The following is a 16,325-nucleotide window of genomic DNA, read 5'->3' as shown; positions in this document are numbered from 1 at the left end:
AAAAAAACTGTATATTCATATAAAATATTTATTTTTTTACATCTTTGTATAATGACCAAAAATAAGGTCGTATCCTTCAAATTCGTGAAGAATTTTATCTTTGCGCTTGTAGCCTCCAAATTGATCGACAGAACGAACAAGTTTGTTAATGTTATCAGATTGTTGATCTTCATGAGCATGAGAAGCAAAATAAGTGACGGTGAAAGATCCTGGTTGAAATATGTCAATCACTTGACGGATCAATTTACGGATAGCCTCTTCACGTCCATGACCATTTTTACCAGGTGTCTCGACAGGTTGAGTAGGAATGGTAGTTTCAAAGGAAGCATAAGAGCAAGAGGGCTCGGGGGTGACATGGATTGTATAGTAACCATCATCCTGTAAGCCGTTACATGAATAACCACAAGGTTCAAACAAAAAGGAGTCGACATTGGCCTCGGGATAGAGCATATCAAGTCCAGTGTCCTTGTCGACGCGTTTACCGCCGATCAATCCAGAAGGCTCGTTGCCATCGTGATAAAAGGCGCGCATGGCATCGGGATTCAAACTTGTCATGAGAATTTCAATTGTTTCATCATGAGTACGATATCCCATAACAGAAGAAGCGCAAAAAGTTTCGTGAACAGGTGGCTTGGGAACAACCATCTTTGTGTCCATCTTACTCCAATTATATTTATCTTCATTTCCCATCCAAGACAATCCATCCGTCTCCTTCATCAATTGTTGCATGTTGGTAAGATTTTCGATGTGGTGATGCTGCGTCATATCAGGTGATGTCAAATAAAGGTACCATTCTTCTGCTCTTGTATTACCAATAACATAAGATGCGCCGTGTTCTATATATGTATAAAAAATAGATGAGATGAAATCCTACACAACACTCACACACACAAACACGTACCGAAATGATTATCTAAATAAGCGACCTCTTCTTCCCAACTTCTATGAGGACCTGGTTGTTTATCAGGGAACATGAAGGACTTTCTTGAATAAAATAATCGGTAGACACTTTCGAATCCACAACGCGTTCTTGCGAGTTCCAAAATATAAGGTACGGCCTTTAATAACGTGGTTGTACCGCAAGTCTTGAGAACAATCTTGTGGGGAAAGACAAACATGGAAGATTCACTATGAAAAGAAGGAGGGGACGTTAATTGCATGTAAAATTGGATTACAGCGGCATAATCAATCGATGATCTGACACTGTAATTTTTATGATCCCTACCTTAATAAATAAGCATCCAATTGAGCGTTACTAACAACGCTAAGAACTGTACACTTGACAGTAGCAAGCATGGAATCCCATAAGGCACGATCGACGGTACGAAGATTGTTTGAGTAGCCCAGAGACAAGTTGATTTGAGATTCATTGGGAGTAGCAGGAGTAGATTCGTCGGACATTTCAGAGTCAGAATGATCGTTGGAGCTATTGTTGCTGGCTGTCATGGCAGCGGCAAAGGGAGATGGAGAAAACCAGATTTCGAGGAGTTTTTCGGGGCCTTCAAAGCAGCCGAATTCAGCAGAGTAGTTTGTACCTGAGGGGGGCGGAGCCGAAGGTTGAGGAAGTGGATCGTGGATCATTGTATATAAAAAAGGTTTGCGCTATAAATAAAAAGGCGGGGTAATAAAAATAGAATAAATAAAAATAGAGTAAGGTATGTAGAAGGTGGAGTTTTTTTTTTAAAAGGTGTTTTTTGGGTGTGTAAAAGGAAATATAAGAATATATATATAATTAATTAAGGTTGGAATATGTCAAGACCAAAAGTTGGAGAAATGGAGCCGGAAAGGTAAGCTGATCAAGTAACGTACTAAATTATTTGTGTAATAGTCAAGTTGCATATGAAGCGTTCAGGGTAAAGTTTAAGTGTTTTCTTTAAAAATTCAAAGAATTAAGAGTGTATTTGCTATCAACAGTTGGGTGGAAAGTAATACTCATTCCTAAGCCCAAGAGTGAAAAATGGTTAAATAAAAGGGGGATTGAAAAGAAAAAAAAGTAAAGGGTTACTAGGACTATTCACAAACTTTCCTTTTTATACCATCTAAAAAAAAAAATTAATTTACATTCGTGACGGGTCTTTTAACGTTTTCCAGGGCTGGTTTAGTTTTTATTCTAGCCTTTTGGATAAAGTTTAGGTTACACATACATATGAACGAGCAATTTTAGTGTTGTTTTTCTAGTTTTTCTGGCTCGCACGCTCTTTTTTAGTTGTAAATAAAAAAGTAAAGAATTGAGAAAATTCTATTTGTTATGTATGTATACGAACTAGAACCAAAACTAATATTACTCATCGTTGTGAGTAGTGTAACATCCTTCGTCTTTGGGGCAACTGGGATTTTTTTTCCTTTTTAATCCATTCCATTTTATATTCAAAAACGACATACAATGACGAAAATCACGCAGGCTCAAAATCAAGTCGTTATTTTCTCCTATGCAATGCATTAACCTTACATAGTGACAATCATAACTGAACTATAGCTAATTGTAATATGTCTAAATTTATTATTTTACATACGAAAATAAATCGTTCTTCCTTATTGGTTCTTCCGTAATTTAAGACTGACATATAAAAAAAAAAGAGATCTGTAAAAAAAAGAAAAACAAACATTAAAGTGCTTCATCTTCTTCCATGACAGGCAGATCTGAAGGTTTAATCATACCAGGAATGAGTAACGCCTTCTCTCTTTCCCGCTGTCTTTTTGCTTCCATTTCGGCTTCCTTTTCCTCAAGGAACAATTCAGCATTTTCACCCGCAAATTCCTTGAGTTGAATAAGGAAATCGCGTACCTCCAACTTGAATTTGGGCGGTGTAGTATTGTATTCTAACATGGCCATCACAAAAATTTTAATTTGATTGCTATGCAGTATTTGGTTAAGTTCCAAAAAAAAATGTCGTCGTCATTATTTTACATTATTACCTTTGCAGATGGGGAAATGCATTCTGAAGTAAAGCAGATACGTATTCCTTCAAGAACAGTGCGTTGGTCATATTAGCATCTGAAACCTGGGCAGGATCAAATAAGGGTACTTGGATTTGATTACTTGTAACAAGATTAAATAACCTAGCCAAAACTTCTGTCTGTCCCTTGAAACCTAGATGAAGAATCTGATCAGAAAAAAAAACACGCACTAATTTTACAACCTTACCGCTCTTATGATCACGATCTGTTAACACAAAGAAAATGTCTTGGAGTATACTCAAATAGTAAGCTTGATAAAATGCACCTGCAATATTAGGGTCTGAGCGACTGATATTGTTGATAATCTCTTCACATGTAGCAAGTCCAATATCTGCAATATCACGCATAGTATGCTTAAATCCCCAAACGATACTATCAATAAACAGTTTGAATTGTGCGGGAGCGAGTTCAAGCAAGGCTGTGCGAAAAAAAAAAAGAGAAAAGTGAATATCATGTGCATATCGCTTTTTTGCAAGTCCGTTTTCTCCTACCAGGGAAACACTTTGCGTTAATAGCGCGTAACATGTTGTAAAAACCAGTACGAATCTCGGGAAATTCGGCAAAGTCCTTTGTAATCATATCCAATGTAGGCTCAAATGTAGCTTGGAATACAGTAGCTATACGAGGTGTCATCATGGGCTAAAAAGATAGAAGTAAGAAAACATGTATAGGAAAAAGTTGGAAAACTATTACCCCTAATTTAATAACCATGGTGGCAATTGCATTCAATACTTCATGATCTCTGGCAATATCCACGTTATTCCGATAATCAGTCAGGACCACCTCAAAGAAAGGATCAATCATGTTTCTATTAATTGTATCCAAATCAATAGCGCATTCGACATAAGTATCGATCAATCTAAGTATATCCTTCTTAATCGTTCTTAAACCGCGAACTTTAGGAGTTTTCACCGCAACCGGACCTGATAAAACTTTTTTTTAGGCTACATTTTTCAGAAAAAAATTCCTAATTAGGCGTTACCTTGTTCGGTGACGTTCTGTGACACAATGGCGCCAATGGTTCGATATAAAGTTAAGAGATCCATGTAAATTCGACTCAGTTGGTGAATAAATCCAGGACCTACAGATAGACATGCTGACACATTGGTTTTCAGGACATTGGAGAGTACTTTTATCTGATTTGGGTTATTTAGTTCTTGACTGTTTTGTCTTGCACTTTCCATGATACTATTCCACTAAAAAAAGGAAAAATATTAGTCATATTAATAATAGCTCATCTTGTGTACCCATTTATTTTACCGCAGCGTTCGGCATAGCCATAAAATTTGAAATTAATCTTTCTTGCACCACTTCATTTGTTTGTGCAGAGATCATATAACCAACCGCTTCATAAAATGTGTGTATTTGCTGGGGAGAGAGTTCTGATGTGATTCGATCTGTAGCTTCAATAATTTCTTCTACAAACGGTCGCACTTCACCGTTCTGCTGTACTACAAAATGGCGTTTACAGTTCTGAGAGATTTTAATAAAGGTATCGCAAGCCATATCTTGAACACCTTCATGGGACTCGTGCATAAATTCAAAGAGCTTATTGATGACAGTCTTCAAAAACTTCCAATGTGCTTTCAAGAAACGAGGATATTGACCTACAGTATACATAATATTGGATGCAACTACTGCTTTATTATCCTTTCCGCGCTTCATTTCTACAAGGCTCAATAACTCCTTGATGACAGTGACCAAGAATCTTTTTTCTGTATCTTCATTCATGGCACCAGAAATAGAGCCGATAGCCCAACAAAGCTGATTGATATTTTGCCAGGACCATTCACTACCGTCCATCTGTTTCGCCAATTTTATGGTCATGATGTTTTCTGTGTCTGCTACATCAAAGTTTGTCAGATAGACCAACACTTCCTTCATACTCTTGTAGAGAACAATGGTATCGCTCTCCTTCATTGATTCACGAACAATTTCTCCCTCGTCGTTTTCGACGATCAGGACCTCTTCTGGCTTTACCATTCTCTCAATCATCACTACACGTAAGCTAGATAAGACTTGTTTGTATAAATCTTTTCTTGGTCTGGAATTAGGTGAATCCTGAACATAACCTGAAGATGAAAATTCTTCAAGTTGTTCTCTGAATCTTTCTTCAAATAACTCTTTGACTAATTTAGCCCAATATTCCAAGCAAATCTTGAATATTTCACGATCTTCTACGCGAGATATTTTGATAAGGTAACAATGTGAATTAATCAGTAGTTCGTAGCTATTTGGTGAATCTTCAATTGTCTGCAATTTCCGATACTCTTTTAGTCAAAATGGGGATTTTACAAGAAAAATTCGGGTTACAAACCTTAGCATGGGAACCCAAGAAACTGGTCAAGAATAATGCTAAATTTTGAACAAATTCCTGATCATCGTCGCTACTGTTTTCATAGACAGCGCAAATATCAGTACTAGGAGGTATCATATTATTCACAGTGGTCATGACACTCGTAAAGAGAGAGACGACTTTTTGACCGTAATTACTTCCTACTGATAAACTACCTATTTCGGTCAAACATTTAAGCGTGACATTTCGATATGTTTGAGATTCAAAGAACTGGGATACATTAAAGATTAGAATAAACGAGAGTATCATGGTTGTTATTTTACCCTTTCCAGTAACTGAAGTAGATCTGTCTCAAAGATATAACCTAGAGGGATCCAACTCAGAAATCTCAATAAAGTCTCCAAAGTTGCTTTGATCAAACTGGGTTTTGTTGCCTTTTCCAGAACCTCTTTGCACAAACGAAAGATTTCAGAGAACTCATTACAGATAGATTGGCGAAGATTGGATGTTTTTAATTGTGTCATTTGTTCAGCAGAATAATCGAAAATCTCTTCACTAGCATAAAAATGAATAAGTGTTTCATGCATTATGCAAAAAAAAAAAAAAAAAAAAAATCGTGTACCTTAAAAGCTTCAATATGGCCATGTTATTTTCGCATAATGTCAAATTGGACTTGCTTGAACTGATAATTTCTGGAATAAATGATGGCCAATTACGAGGCCAGTCTTGTTTCAGAATCTGTGATGGTGTTTAGTTTTATAAATAGAACCCCGTTGTTTTTGTTGGGACTTACCTGGACCAAAACCATATTTAGCTTGTTTATATAAGTGTGTTCTTTCTTTAATGTTGCCTCGTCAGAAGAGACCTTGATAATGACATTGACAATAAAGTAACGGATAGCTTTTTTATGTATAGTAAGTAAAGCTGACCGCATATCACTTTGATCCATTCCTACCATTTCGACTATCTTTCGGTAATGTATTCCACCTAGTTTGAACAAACTTTTCTAAAATTGTAAGGGCAATAAACTAAAAAAGAAGTGTGAGGAGATATGTCTTATGCTGAGTTTTTTTTTTCTTTTCTTTTCTTTCTCCTCTGGTACCTTTGTCTGAGTTACTTTGGAGTGTTCGAGAATGCCATCGGCACGAGTCCATGCTTCTTCGTGATCTTGAAACTGGGTTAATAGCTGTTGAGCTCTTTGTTGCTAAATATTCGGTCAAGTAAGTTTTTATTTTTTTTAATTCAGGTTTTTTTTTTTCTTTTTTTTTTTACTTTACATCAGTACCTGACCCAGTATAAAAGGTCATTACTACTTGATCTAAAAGTGCAACGTCCAGCTCTTTACTAAAGTCCAAAATACTTTCTGCCATGTTATAACACTTTAACTTAAAAAAGGGAGAAAGGTGGTACTTTTAAAAGAGGTTGTCTTTTTAAGAATATTTGGCGTCATATATCCACCATTTGTAATCCAAGCTTTCCCGGTTCCCGCGTCACAAAATATATTTCCTTTTACAGACCGAGAAGTGGGGAAACCAGTAGCATGAATTGGTTCTAGAACGAGTTTTACAAATTCGCTAAGCCTATTGATTCATATGTGTGCATATCTTTTATACTATAATAGATATTTAAGAGAGAGAGAGAGCAAGAGATACAACTCTACGTGAAACAAGTTTACAGAAGATATTGACCTCATAAGCTTCAATAATGTAAAAAGACTACTTCATGTAAAAGTTTACAATAACTTTTTTATTAATTAAAAATTATGGATATGAAGAGAATGAATAAATGTGACAAGATAAATGTTATTACTTTTTCTTTGATGTTTTTCGGCTACTGGATAGCGATTTTTTAACAAATGATGAAAACAAGGATTTAGCATCTTGTTTGGGAGGTTCCGTTGAAGAAGTACTGCTTTTATCGGTAACATGCTTACTTGTAGATCGCATTACGGTTGTAAAAGATGCGTCATCAGTTTCGCTGACCACAGCTGTAGATGACGCTGATTTACTAGCAACCAATAACCCTGTAGGTCGGCTTGAACTGGTTTTGGGTGGTGACTTGGCCTGTGGTTTGACCTCACTGATAACCGCCTTATCACCTGTATCATGATGATGTTCTTTAAGAGAAGCATGCGATTTTGTAACAGAAGCGTAACTGTCCTTTTGGGTAACTACTGCAGGTAAATGCTTGCCAGTAGAATCAGCAGTACCTGACTTATGATGAGCACTTCCTTCGCCACTTGTTGCTTCCGGAGTGTGCTTCTTTTCTACTGAGGAAGCAGCACCGCTTTTGATGTTATGCGTGTTACCTTTGGGAGGCAATGTTGTTGACGTAGCGGGATTCTCTGGGATTGTCTTTGGTGTTGATGATGTAACCGGGGTTGATTTCGATTTGGATCTCACAAGAATAGGTGGTAAATCCTTTGTATGATGAGCCTTACTTGAAGCGATCGTCTTGCTATGGCCTTGGTTTTTAGACACTGGTTTTGTGGTATGAGCTGCTGCTTTGGAGGCAAAAGTGGCTTTGGTGATATGACTGTCTTCAATATGAGTCGTAGCTTTCACCGGAGATCCTTCATTACTACCGAGTCTGGGAAGAGAGGGAGATCTAGGAAGTGAAGCCCGTCTAGTCTGAAAAGTTGCTTTGGTAGGTGATGCCTCTCTAGTTTGAGCAGTGGCCCTGGTAGGAGAAGATTCTCTACTGTAAAAATTGGCCCTAGTAGGAGACGCTTCCTTGGTCTTGGTTGGTGAAGCTCCTCTAGCATAAGCATTGGCCCGTGTAGGCGATGCAGATTTCTGGGGAGAAGTTCCTCTAGAATGAGCATTTACCCTGGATGGAGAAGGTTCTCTGGTATGAGTATTAGGCTTGGTAGGAGATGCAGATTTCTGGGGAGAGGATCCTCTAGAATGGACAACTGCCTTAGAAGGAGAGGCAGGCTTGGAAGGTGAAGCAGGTTTGGAGGGAGAAGCAGGCTTGGAAGATAAGTTTTCTCGAGATCGGGGTGTAGTTTTTATGTCGACAGTAGTTTTCGACTTTACTTTCGTATGGCTTTCAGGCTTGCTCGGTGAAGCAGATTTTGGTGGAGATCTTCCTCGGTTGTGAGTTGTAACAACAGAAATCTTGGTACGCACAGTATCTTTGGATGGAGATCTTCTTTGCTTGGGTTCCTCAGCTGTAGTAGGAGCATCAGCCTTAGGAATAGAGGCTTCTCTCGTATGCATGGTGCTCTTACCAGAAGACTTAACATGGGATTGTTCTTTTTTGGGACTGTCCGTTTTGGTAGGAGAGGATGACTTTAGTGAAGCTGCTCCAGTAGTAGTAGCATGTGTCTTGATTGTAGAAACATGTTTTGAACCAGAAATGCTCTTGTTATCTATATCCGTCTTGACGTGAGATGTAGTTTTAGGCAGCAATGCACGTTGAGTATGATCAGATGATTTAGCTTGAGATACGTCTTTAGAAGGTGTAGTAGGCTTATCAGACTTGACAGGTTTGGAATCTAATGTTTCATGACTATGAACTGTTTTTGTAGTAACAGTATGACTTGTCACAACATTAGCCTTGGCAGTCTTGTCTACTGTCTTTTTATGAGCTTCGGTCGAAGTAGCCTGTTTTTTGGGAAGAGTTTTCACGGATGGAGAAGCAGGGCTATGATGTAAAGAAGTCTTGTTTTCAATCTTGGATTCCGAGGCCTTTGTATCCGCATCTGACTTGGGAGTAGTGGCCGCTGAAACAGCCGACATAGGCTTACTCGAAGTAACAGCTTTACTTGTATGGGAAGTCTTTGCTGGGGATTTATGAGAGGACTTAGCAGTATGTTCGATATGACTTGATTTAACTTCTGAATAGGCTGGAGCTGCTTGACCCTTTGCAGAAGATAACTTTCGCGTACTTGTCTTTGTTTCAAATGTTTTCCAAGGGCTAGTTTTTATAGCTTCTGGCAATTCTTTTGTATCCACTGGAATATTCTTGACAGCTGCAGTAGTCTCAAAAGTCTCTGTTGCAAGAGTGTCTTTCATTGTCTCTAAGATTTTTTCTTTGGAAACGGCTATTGATACCTTTGCTGAGGATTCAATAGATGTAGAACCGATTTTACTGTCGCTTGAGGTTATATCTCTATCTTTATTGATAACATCAACTGTGTATTCTTTTTTGTTCGAAGCAACAGAAGGTAGAGTGTTTTTTGCATTGACGATAACAATATCCGATACATTAGCAGGCAAAGTGTTTTCGTTGGAGATACACACATCTTCTGAAATAATGTTTGTTGAAGCTGGATTATTTTCAGGAAGCGAGACGATATCTTCGTCAGTGTTAATGTCTCTCACACGAACAGTTATCTCTTCAGTCGTTTCGGATGTTTTCTTTTCATGATCGGTGCTCTTGTTTGACACCTCAATAGGGGAGTTCTTGTTGACATCACTTTCGCCTGTAGCAGAGTTTTTTGTAGCTGATCTAGTGTTTTTCGGAGGATGGATGTCTTTAGAGGCATCAGTCTTTTCTGCAAACATCGTATCTACACTACAAGGCACTTTCTTGTTGGGGGTAATATCATCTGTAGAGATTTTCTTTGCAACAGGAAGAGTTTTCTTCGCGTCATTATCGATTTCAGAAACGGTAATTTTTTCAATGGAAGCCAAATTTTCGGAGGAAATGACATCAGAATTTGCAATGAAAAGAGCCTTTTCTTTTGTAGCAGAAGCATCTATTTTAGCTGAGTTAATTTCCGAAACTACACTAGAACTGACTGTCTCTTTGTTGACAATATTGTTCTCCGTATCATGTACTAATGTAGAATCAGGTACAACTTTGCCCATAAGAATTTCTTCCGTTACACCGATTTCTTTATCAGCGGTAGTTATATCAACCACAGAGTCGTCAGAAATAGATATGTGTTTATCAGCGGCATCATCGGTTACAGATTTGTCACATGCTTTCACGAAAGAGCTCTTGATTTGCTCATTCTTGGATTGAGTAGCAATACTTCGGGGCAAAACATCATTTTCAGGTTCAATATTGGACGCCTTTGAAGCGGAAGAGACGTGTTTAACAGAAACCGCCACAGAATCTTTTTCGGGGGTAGCCAGTGTTTTCGACTCTTTCTCGATTTGTGTCTTATTCAAAATTGGCTTTTCTTTTATGTCGATATCCTTATTCGAGTGTGTAATTTCCTCGATGGTATCTGGTAAAAGCAGATCGGACTGGTATATATGAAGCTTGTGATTTTGGTCAAAACCAAAATTATTAGGAAGATACGTTCTAGTATTAAACATCCTGCCAAAAGGCTGGGCTTCTTCAGTACGTTTTTGGGCAGATACAGAAGTATCTTGCGCAGATACACTTTTATCCCCCTTCGCAGACGGAAAATGGGTGTTAGTTGATACTTCCACATCTTTGTCGCCGGTCACAAGGGATTTCAGTTTTCGTTGGGCTTCCTTTATGACTTCATAGTCAAAATAGGCGACATATGGTTGTTGAACTGGTTCTTCACTGGTAGATATGTCCGCAGAATCGTTTGTTGATATGATTGACTCGGTGCCATTTTCAGAGTCCTCGTAAAATCTTCTTTTAAATAAATTTCCTTGTGATAAATCTAATTCGGCTTCCAGTACCGAAGCTTCCGCAGCTTGAGGCTTTACAAGCATTAGAGAATCACGTTGTTGTTTATGCCTTTCTTTTTCTAACTGAATTTCTTTGGAAAGATTAGAAGACATGGAGCGAGCTACTGGTGTACGTGGTGTGGATTGACCCGAAATCATGGCACTTGGTAAATCATATTCCTCATCATCCCAGGATGATTTGAATGATGTCCTAGCCTGTGTGATTACAGGTTCCGTGGCAAGCTCATAGTATTCACCTTCTTTTTCTTGTTGCTCGGCCGTTCTCAATAATGCTTCGTGCAAAGATCGTCTTAGTACCATACTTTCGCTGTGCTCCTTTAATTTATCCAAGGCCATATTTGGATTCCAATCATCCGGCTCTTCTGCTTCACGCTCAATTTCCAAAGATTCGCTTAATGAGTATTGTGTCGGTTCCAAGAAATCGGATGTATATGCTTCATCATCATCTTCGACGGGCTTATCAGCGAAATAATTTTCCCGTTCATAGTCTTCATCGTATTCTACAGCGGCAGGGGTAGCAGCGGCAGACGTATATGGCGTCTTACGACTATATGTAGAAGATTCGCCTGCAAACAACTTGGATGATTGTTGAATATCTTCCAGCACGGTAAACGTTTTATCAATAGATCCAACCAGAGTAGGCTTTTTCGCGACGGCGATTGATCCACGTCGACTTGATGAAACGCTGGCTCTTCGGCTATTGCTACGACTGTTGCTTCGACTATTACTTCTACTGTTTCTGCGACTCGGGTTGGCACTTATCACAGGAGAAGGAGTGTACATGCCACTTTGAAGTCTACTTGATGACTTGAATTTGATCGGGATCAAATCGCGATCACTGACATCATTTCCGTCCTTATCATCCGCAGCTAACGCGGCAATAAATTCATCGATTTTGTTTTGTGCAGATGGGGTTAACACTTCATCAATAGCAAATAAAGGTGCTTTTTCAACTGGTTCAGGCTCATCCATTAGATAATGACTACATGTTTTTTAAAACTTTGTTAATAAACAAAATTTCCCCTTCATTCTCGGCTCAAATGCGATTCAATATTACCTTTCTTGTTCATTTATCACAATATGTAAATTTGGCTGATCACGAGTATGTAATTCTTGAGACTTATCATTATTTTCAGAGGCCTCGGATCGATGGTGCGATTCTATCTTTTCAGGCTCAACATGAGTAGGCGTCTCTTGAGGTGGCACTTCATGAAGTTGTTCTTCTTGATGGTGCTCTTTATGTTGAATTTCGTGTTGAATTTCTTCATGATGATGATGTTCTTCAGGATAATGTTCTTCGTGATGATGATGTTCTTCGTGATGATGATGTTCTTCGTGATGATGTTCTTCATGATGATGTTCTTCATGATGATGTTCTTCATGATGATGTTCTTCATGATGATGCTCTTTATGATGATGCTCTTCATAATGAGATTCATTGTCGTGATGCTGTTCACTAGGTTTTTCCTCTTGTTGACGTTCCTGGTTACTTTGGGGCTTTTGATCATCCGAATCTATTACCAGAAAATAACAATAAGAACTTTGTGACACACAAACAAACCCACAAAAAAAAACTTACATCTCTTCTCTTCCGGCCATTGTTGTTGTTGATGAGCAGGTTGCCATACACGCGTGGGAGCAGGAAAATGATTGGGGATAGAGTCCCATGGGAAACTAGGAGGGTATACCATCCCAGGTCTATGCTCGTTATATTCCTCTTCGTGATGGTGCTTTTCTTCCTGGTGATGTTGTTGTTCATGATGATAGTGTTCTTCATGATGTTGTTCCTTATAATGGTGCTGCTCTTCGTGGTGGTGTTCCTCATGATGGTGTTCCTCATGACGGTGATGCTCTTCAGGCTGATGCTCAATCTCACTGTATTTCTCTCTGGGATATAAATGCTCAGAATCGTAATCATCCGTATTATAATTAGAATATTCCGGTTTTGTCATGATTTGGGGCTCTGGTTGATGTACAGGTGCGACCCAAATGTTGTTTTGCTGTTCAAGATGAGATTGGTCCCACACGTTTTTAAAACTGGATAAATCGGGAATATCAGCTCCAAGACTTCCCGTATTTGGCGGATCCTGGTAAGCGGGATCCCATTCAATCATGGAGTACGACTTTACTTCCCTTTGCTGATGATGGTGTTCTTTGTGATTCCCTTCATTATGTTCTTCATGTTCTTCATGATTACCTTCGTGGTTCACTTCATGGCTCCCTTCATGGTTCACTTCATGGTTCACTTCATGGCTCCCTTCGTGGTTTATATAGCTACTGTCAATGTACACCTCTTCGTGGTGAGGCTCTTCATGGCAAACTTCTTCGGGGGAAAACTCCTCGTTCTGCTGCTGCTGTTGTTGCTGCTCGACATGATGATGATTATGATGATGATGTTGGTATCCTGACTGAGTTTCATAATATGGTTCGTGCTTTTCCTGTAACAATAAATAATATATTAGGTAACCTTCAGAAATTTTTAGTTAATCCGATCTTTACCTCGTTCTGAGCAGGTGGTATGTCTTTTATCCATTCAGGATGACTGATAGTAATGTTTGAAATCGGGGGCATGGGGTTTACAATTCGACGGTGATCATCAAGGTTGATCGGTTGATTATCCCATGCATTTTTAATCTCTTCATCAAATGGTACAATAGGTCGTGTTTGGAAACCACTGTCAAACTCCATTTGATAATCAAAATCGCCCGAAAGTACATGATAAGGTGGCGTCTAAAAAGAGAAATGTTTAAAAAACAAAAATCTGATCAAGATAGTAATAACTTACCCGGCCGTAGTGTTTGTCCCATGTATTCCACCATTCTTGCACCATTTCTCTTAACCCTTCCCAGGCACTACCGCCTAAAGGGAGTACTTTACCATCCGTAAATCTTTGATATTTCCATGGTTTGTTTTGTCCAATGAAATGAAGAATAGAAATATTGTGACCATATTGATTATGAGCTGGCGCATAACTATAAAAAAAAATGTTGTCATACAATGAGTTTAAAGTTTGAACAGGAAAAAACCGCCATCCCCCAAATATTTGATTACTTTACCCGTATTGGGATGTTGGTGTAGTATTGAAAGTGAAAGGCAATCTGTGATTTGGAGAACTAGACCATGAACTGAAGTAGGTATTTAAAAGTCCTTGATCTCCGCCTATAAAATACAAGAAGATAGTTAGGGATTAATGCTATTTGGGACGTCTGAGATCATTATACCATCAAAAGATCCTTTTTCTGTAGATAGCTCCAATAAATCATTGAAGGTTGCCTCGGAAGGCTCTGTCACAAACACTCCTGAATTAAAGCAATCTGGCCAGCCAGCATCTGGTGCAGCAGAAAAGGAAGGTCTATCAAACAGTTCATCTATATTCCTCAAGGGATAAGTGTCTGCATCCAAATATACAATTTTACTATATTGAGTTAAGCGCCATAAGTGAATTTTGGTAAAGGTAATGTCTAACTCGGGACGGCCTAGCAATTCCAAGTTGTCGAAATCTCTTGATCTTATGGTGTCAACCGGAATGACCGTACAAACTTGTGACAAAAGTTCCTGAACACGACTTGTTATGTTAGGTGTAACAAGGCAGACAATTTCCTTGTTTGAGCCCAAGTCTCGTAGTCTATGGCTTAGGGTTAATGCCCCTGCCGCATAAGAGTCTGTTGCAACTAAAGTTACATAAGCCTCCATTATATATCTGTCTTTTTCTATTTAAATTTTGGAAAAAAAAGTGTAAGAAATAGAAAGAAAGAGGAAAAAATAATAACAAAACAATGGAAAGAATGTTAAGGCTGGTAAAATATCTACTTGTGTCACAATGTAAAACACAAAACCCTATCTTTTATTCAAATAAAAAGTGGTACAAAATTTAAAGAAGTTTCAAATGCCCAGTAACTTGGTCAATAAGTTCGGCAGGTCCTATTTAAACAATTGATTAGCTGCATGTCTATAAATATATGGTTAATTTTACCTGGCCCGACACCGAGAACCGTGCGAGATCCAGGTGCAATTTGTGTGCGACCAGCATCTTGGATAGTTTGAGCGGGCAAACCAAGGCTAAGGGCAATGGCTTGTAATTCCAAGCTGGTATGATTTGACAATCATTAGTCATCTCCTTTGTGGTCATATATATTTACGTATCGTTTTAATCCTTACAGCTTATCCTCACTATCGACCTTTAAAGCGACCTTTGCTTGTCCGGAATGTTCCCATGCTCTTAATAACTGAAACATACTACAATCAGTATAAGGATCAAAACTTCGTGGATCCGTCAACTTACCAAGGGGTTCACTTTTTTGGCGGCTTTATAACATGCTAAAGTAGCATGACCACACTGATGCATTTATATTTTCAGTTTATACGTTACCCCATTCTCATTCATATTATCGTACCTGTGCGGCAATTTTTCCTTTGGTCATTCCAAGATCTGAACGAACAACAAGTGTCTAAATAAGGTATTTGTTAAAAAATTATGCATGTTACAAAAGTTTGTCATTTTACCAATTTGAAGTTGTCATATTTTTTGACATCAATAGACTCTTCAGGAAGAACGTCTAATTCTTCTTCGCTGTCTTCTTCCTCTTCAGCTCTTAATTCTGTAACCTCTACGACATTCTAAATTAAGGACATGAGTAAATCCAGATCGTTTTGAAACAAGCCTCAATTACCTTTTGCCCGAAATGATTTCCAATATAGTAACCCGTGATTAAAGAAACAAGAGCAGTTACTGCAACTGTAGTTGGTGTCATTTTATCCATGATATAAAAAAAGGTTAGCAATTAAACAACTGAAAGAAAATTGTTTAAATGGGACCAGTCCGCACAAACCACCCCAAACAAACGTGACGTTCTTAAACGCGTTCCGGCTTTATCTCTTTTTTACTTCCTGAATTTGAAGTTTATAGATCTCTTTTTCTATGGTTTAATATGCTAAAAATAGTTTATATTTCACCAAAAATCAAGACAACAAGGGATATTCGATAGACACAATTATAAAAACTGTAACGATCAATGAGCTTTATTCTATCACACTAAAAGAACATATGTTCTGATTCCTTCATAATTACGTACAGGAACGGTACACACAGACATGAAGTGCTCTTCCAGTGCGTTTGATAGGTACTTTCAATATCCCTTTAACAATTCTTTTATTTTCTATAAATTGTCTTTTTACAAGATGAAAAAATGGGGAAACTAGAAAAAAAATGCTAAGAAGGAGGGTGATTTCAAAAAAAGTGTTGCTGTTTATTGAGTGGCAAAAATTTGGACATAAAGCCAATAGCCTTTAGTACCAAAAACATTATATTTGTAGTATAAATATGATAATAAAATCGTCAATACTTTTTAATAGAGACATTTAAAAAGTGAATATGTTTTGATAGTTATTCGTCTGTTAAAACCAGCGAAAAAGTGAAGTTTATTGCTTTTGAAAAAAAAAAAAAAAAGGCA

At 38.1% G+C, this 16,325-nt stretch overlaps 4 protein-coding genes across 4 annotated transcripts; all 4 read right to left on the bottom strand.

Moving 5' to 3' along the window:
- Positions 1 to 36: 36 nt before the first annotated feature.
- Positions 37 to 1,581, bottom strand: EV154DRAFT_536963 (adenosylmethionine decarboxylase; the record flags this gene model as incomplete). The annotated part of the gene is made up of 3 exons (XM_051604177.1): positions 37 to 836; positions 902 to 1,128; positions 1,226 to 1,581. 3 exons carry the CDS (start codon positions 1,579 to 1,581, stop codon positions 37 to 39), a joined length of 1,383 nt encoding a protein of 460 aa, XP_051460047.1.
- Positions 1,582 to 2,458: 877 nt separating this feature from the next.
- EV154DRAFT_501032 (nuclear export factor CRM1) lies at positions 2,459 to 6,672 on the bottom strand. The gene is made up of 14 exons (XM_051600649.1): positions 6,532 to 6,672; positions 6,357 to 6,458; positions 6,210 to 6,282; positions 6,048 to 6,154; positions 5,877 to 5,992; positions 5,578 to 5,809; positions 5,276 to 5,524; positions 4,219 to 5,211; positions 3,941 to 4,154; positions 3,652 to 3,881; positions 3,450 to 3,597; positions 3,146 to 3,376; positions 2,917 to 3,091; positions 2,459 to 2,855 (listed from the first exon to the last, which is right to left on the bottom strand). Exons 1-14 carry the CDS (start codon positions 6,622 to 6,624, stop codon positions 2,606 to 2,608), a joined length of 3,213 nt encoding a protein of 1,070 aa, XP_051460046.1. The 5' UTR covers positions 6,625 to 6,672; the 3' UTR covers positions 2,459 to 2,605.
- A 7,255-nt stretch (positions 6,673 to 13,927) lies between these two features.
- EV154DRAFT_416519 (glycogenin 1) lies at positions 13,928 to 14,568 on the bottom strand (the record flags this gene model as incomplete). Its single annotated transcript, XM_051595741.1, has 2 exons — positions 13,928 to 14,034; positions 14,097 to 14,568. The coding sequence occupies 2 exons, from the start codon at positions 14,566 to 14,568 to the stop codon at positions 13,928 to 13,930; spliced, it is 579 nt and encodes a 192-aa protein (XP_051460045.1).
- Positions 14,569 to 14,679: 111 nt separating this feature from the next.
- Positions 14,680 to 15,682, bottom strand: EV154DRAFT_542741 (peptidyl-tRNA hydrolase PTH2-domain-containing protein). The gene is made up of 7 exons (XM_051604538.1): positions 15,546 to 15,682; positions 15,379 to 15,492; positions 15,270 to 15,323; positions 15,158 to 15,211; positions 15,034 to 15,101; positions 14,849 to 14,961; positions 14,680 to 14,796 (listed from the first exon to the last, which is right to left on the bottom strand). The coding sequence occupies exons 1-7, from the start codon at positions 15,633 to 15,635 to the stop codon at positions 14,747 to 14,749; spliced, it is 543 nt and encodes a 180-aa protein (XP_051460044.1). The 5' UTR covers positions 15,636 to 15,682; the 3' UTR covers positions 14,680 to 14,746.
- Positions 15,683 to 16,325: the final 643 nt, after the last annotated feature.

Source organism: Mucor mucedo (genome assembly GCF_025094135.1).
Source record: "Mucor mucedo strain NRRL 3635 chromosome Unknown EV154scaffold_23, whole genome shotgun sequence".
Taxonomy (NCBI): Eukaryota; Fungi; Mucoromycota; class Mucoromycetes; order Mucorales; family Mucoraceae; genus Mucor; species Mucor mucedo.
The sequence above is the reverse complement of the archived record's forward strand: the minus strand, read 5'-3'. Positions and strand labels throughout refer to the sequence as shown.

Excerpts from the sequence above, each read along its gene's own strand:
- EV154DRAFT_542741 (XM_051604538.1), bottom strand. The coding sequence starts at position 15,635 with ATGGATAAAATGACACCAACTACAGTTGCAGTAACTGCTCTTGTTTCT. Across the intron at positions 14,962-15,033 it reads GTCGATAGTGAGGATAAGCT|CTTGGAATTACAAGCCATTG; the intron begins GTAAGGATTAAA and ends AAATCATACCAG. Across the intron at positions 14,797-14,848 it reads GGTTCTCGGTGTCGGGCCAG|GACCTGCCGAACTTATTGAC; the intron begins GTAAAATTAACC and ends TTGTTTAAATAG.
- EV154DRAFT_501032 (XM_051600649.1), bottom strand. The coding sequence starts at position 6,624 with ATGGCAGAAAGTATTTTGGACTTTAGTAAAGAGCTGGACGTTGCACTT. Across the intron at positions 5,212-5,275 it reads TCTTGGGTTCCCATGCTAAG|ACAATTGAAGATTCACCAAA; the intron begins GTTTGTAACCCG and ends CGGAAATTGCAG. Across the intron at positions 4,155-4,218 it reads TGGCTATGCCGAACGCTGCG|TGGAATAGTATCATGGAAAG; the intron begins GTAAAATAAATG and ends TCCTTTTTTTAG.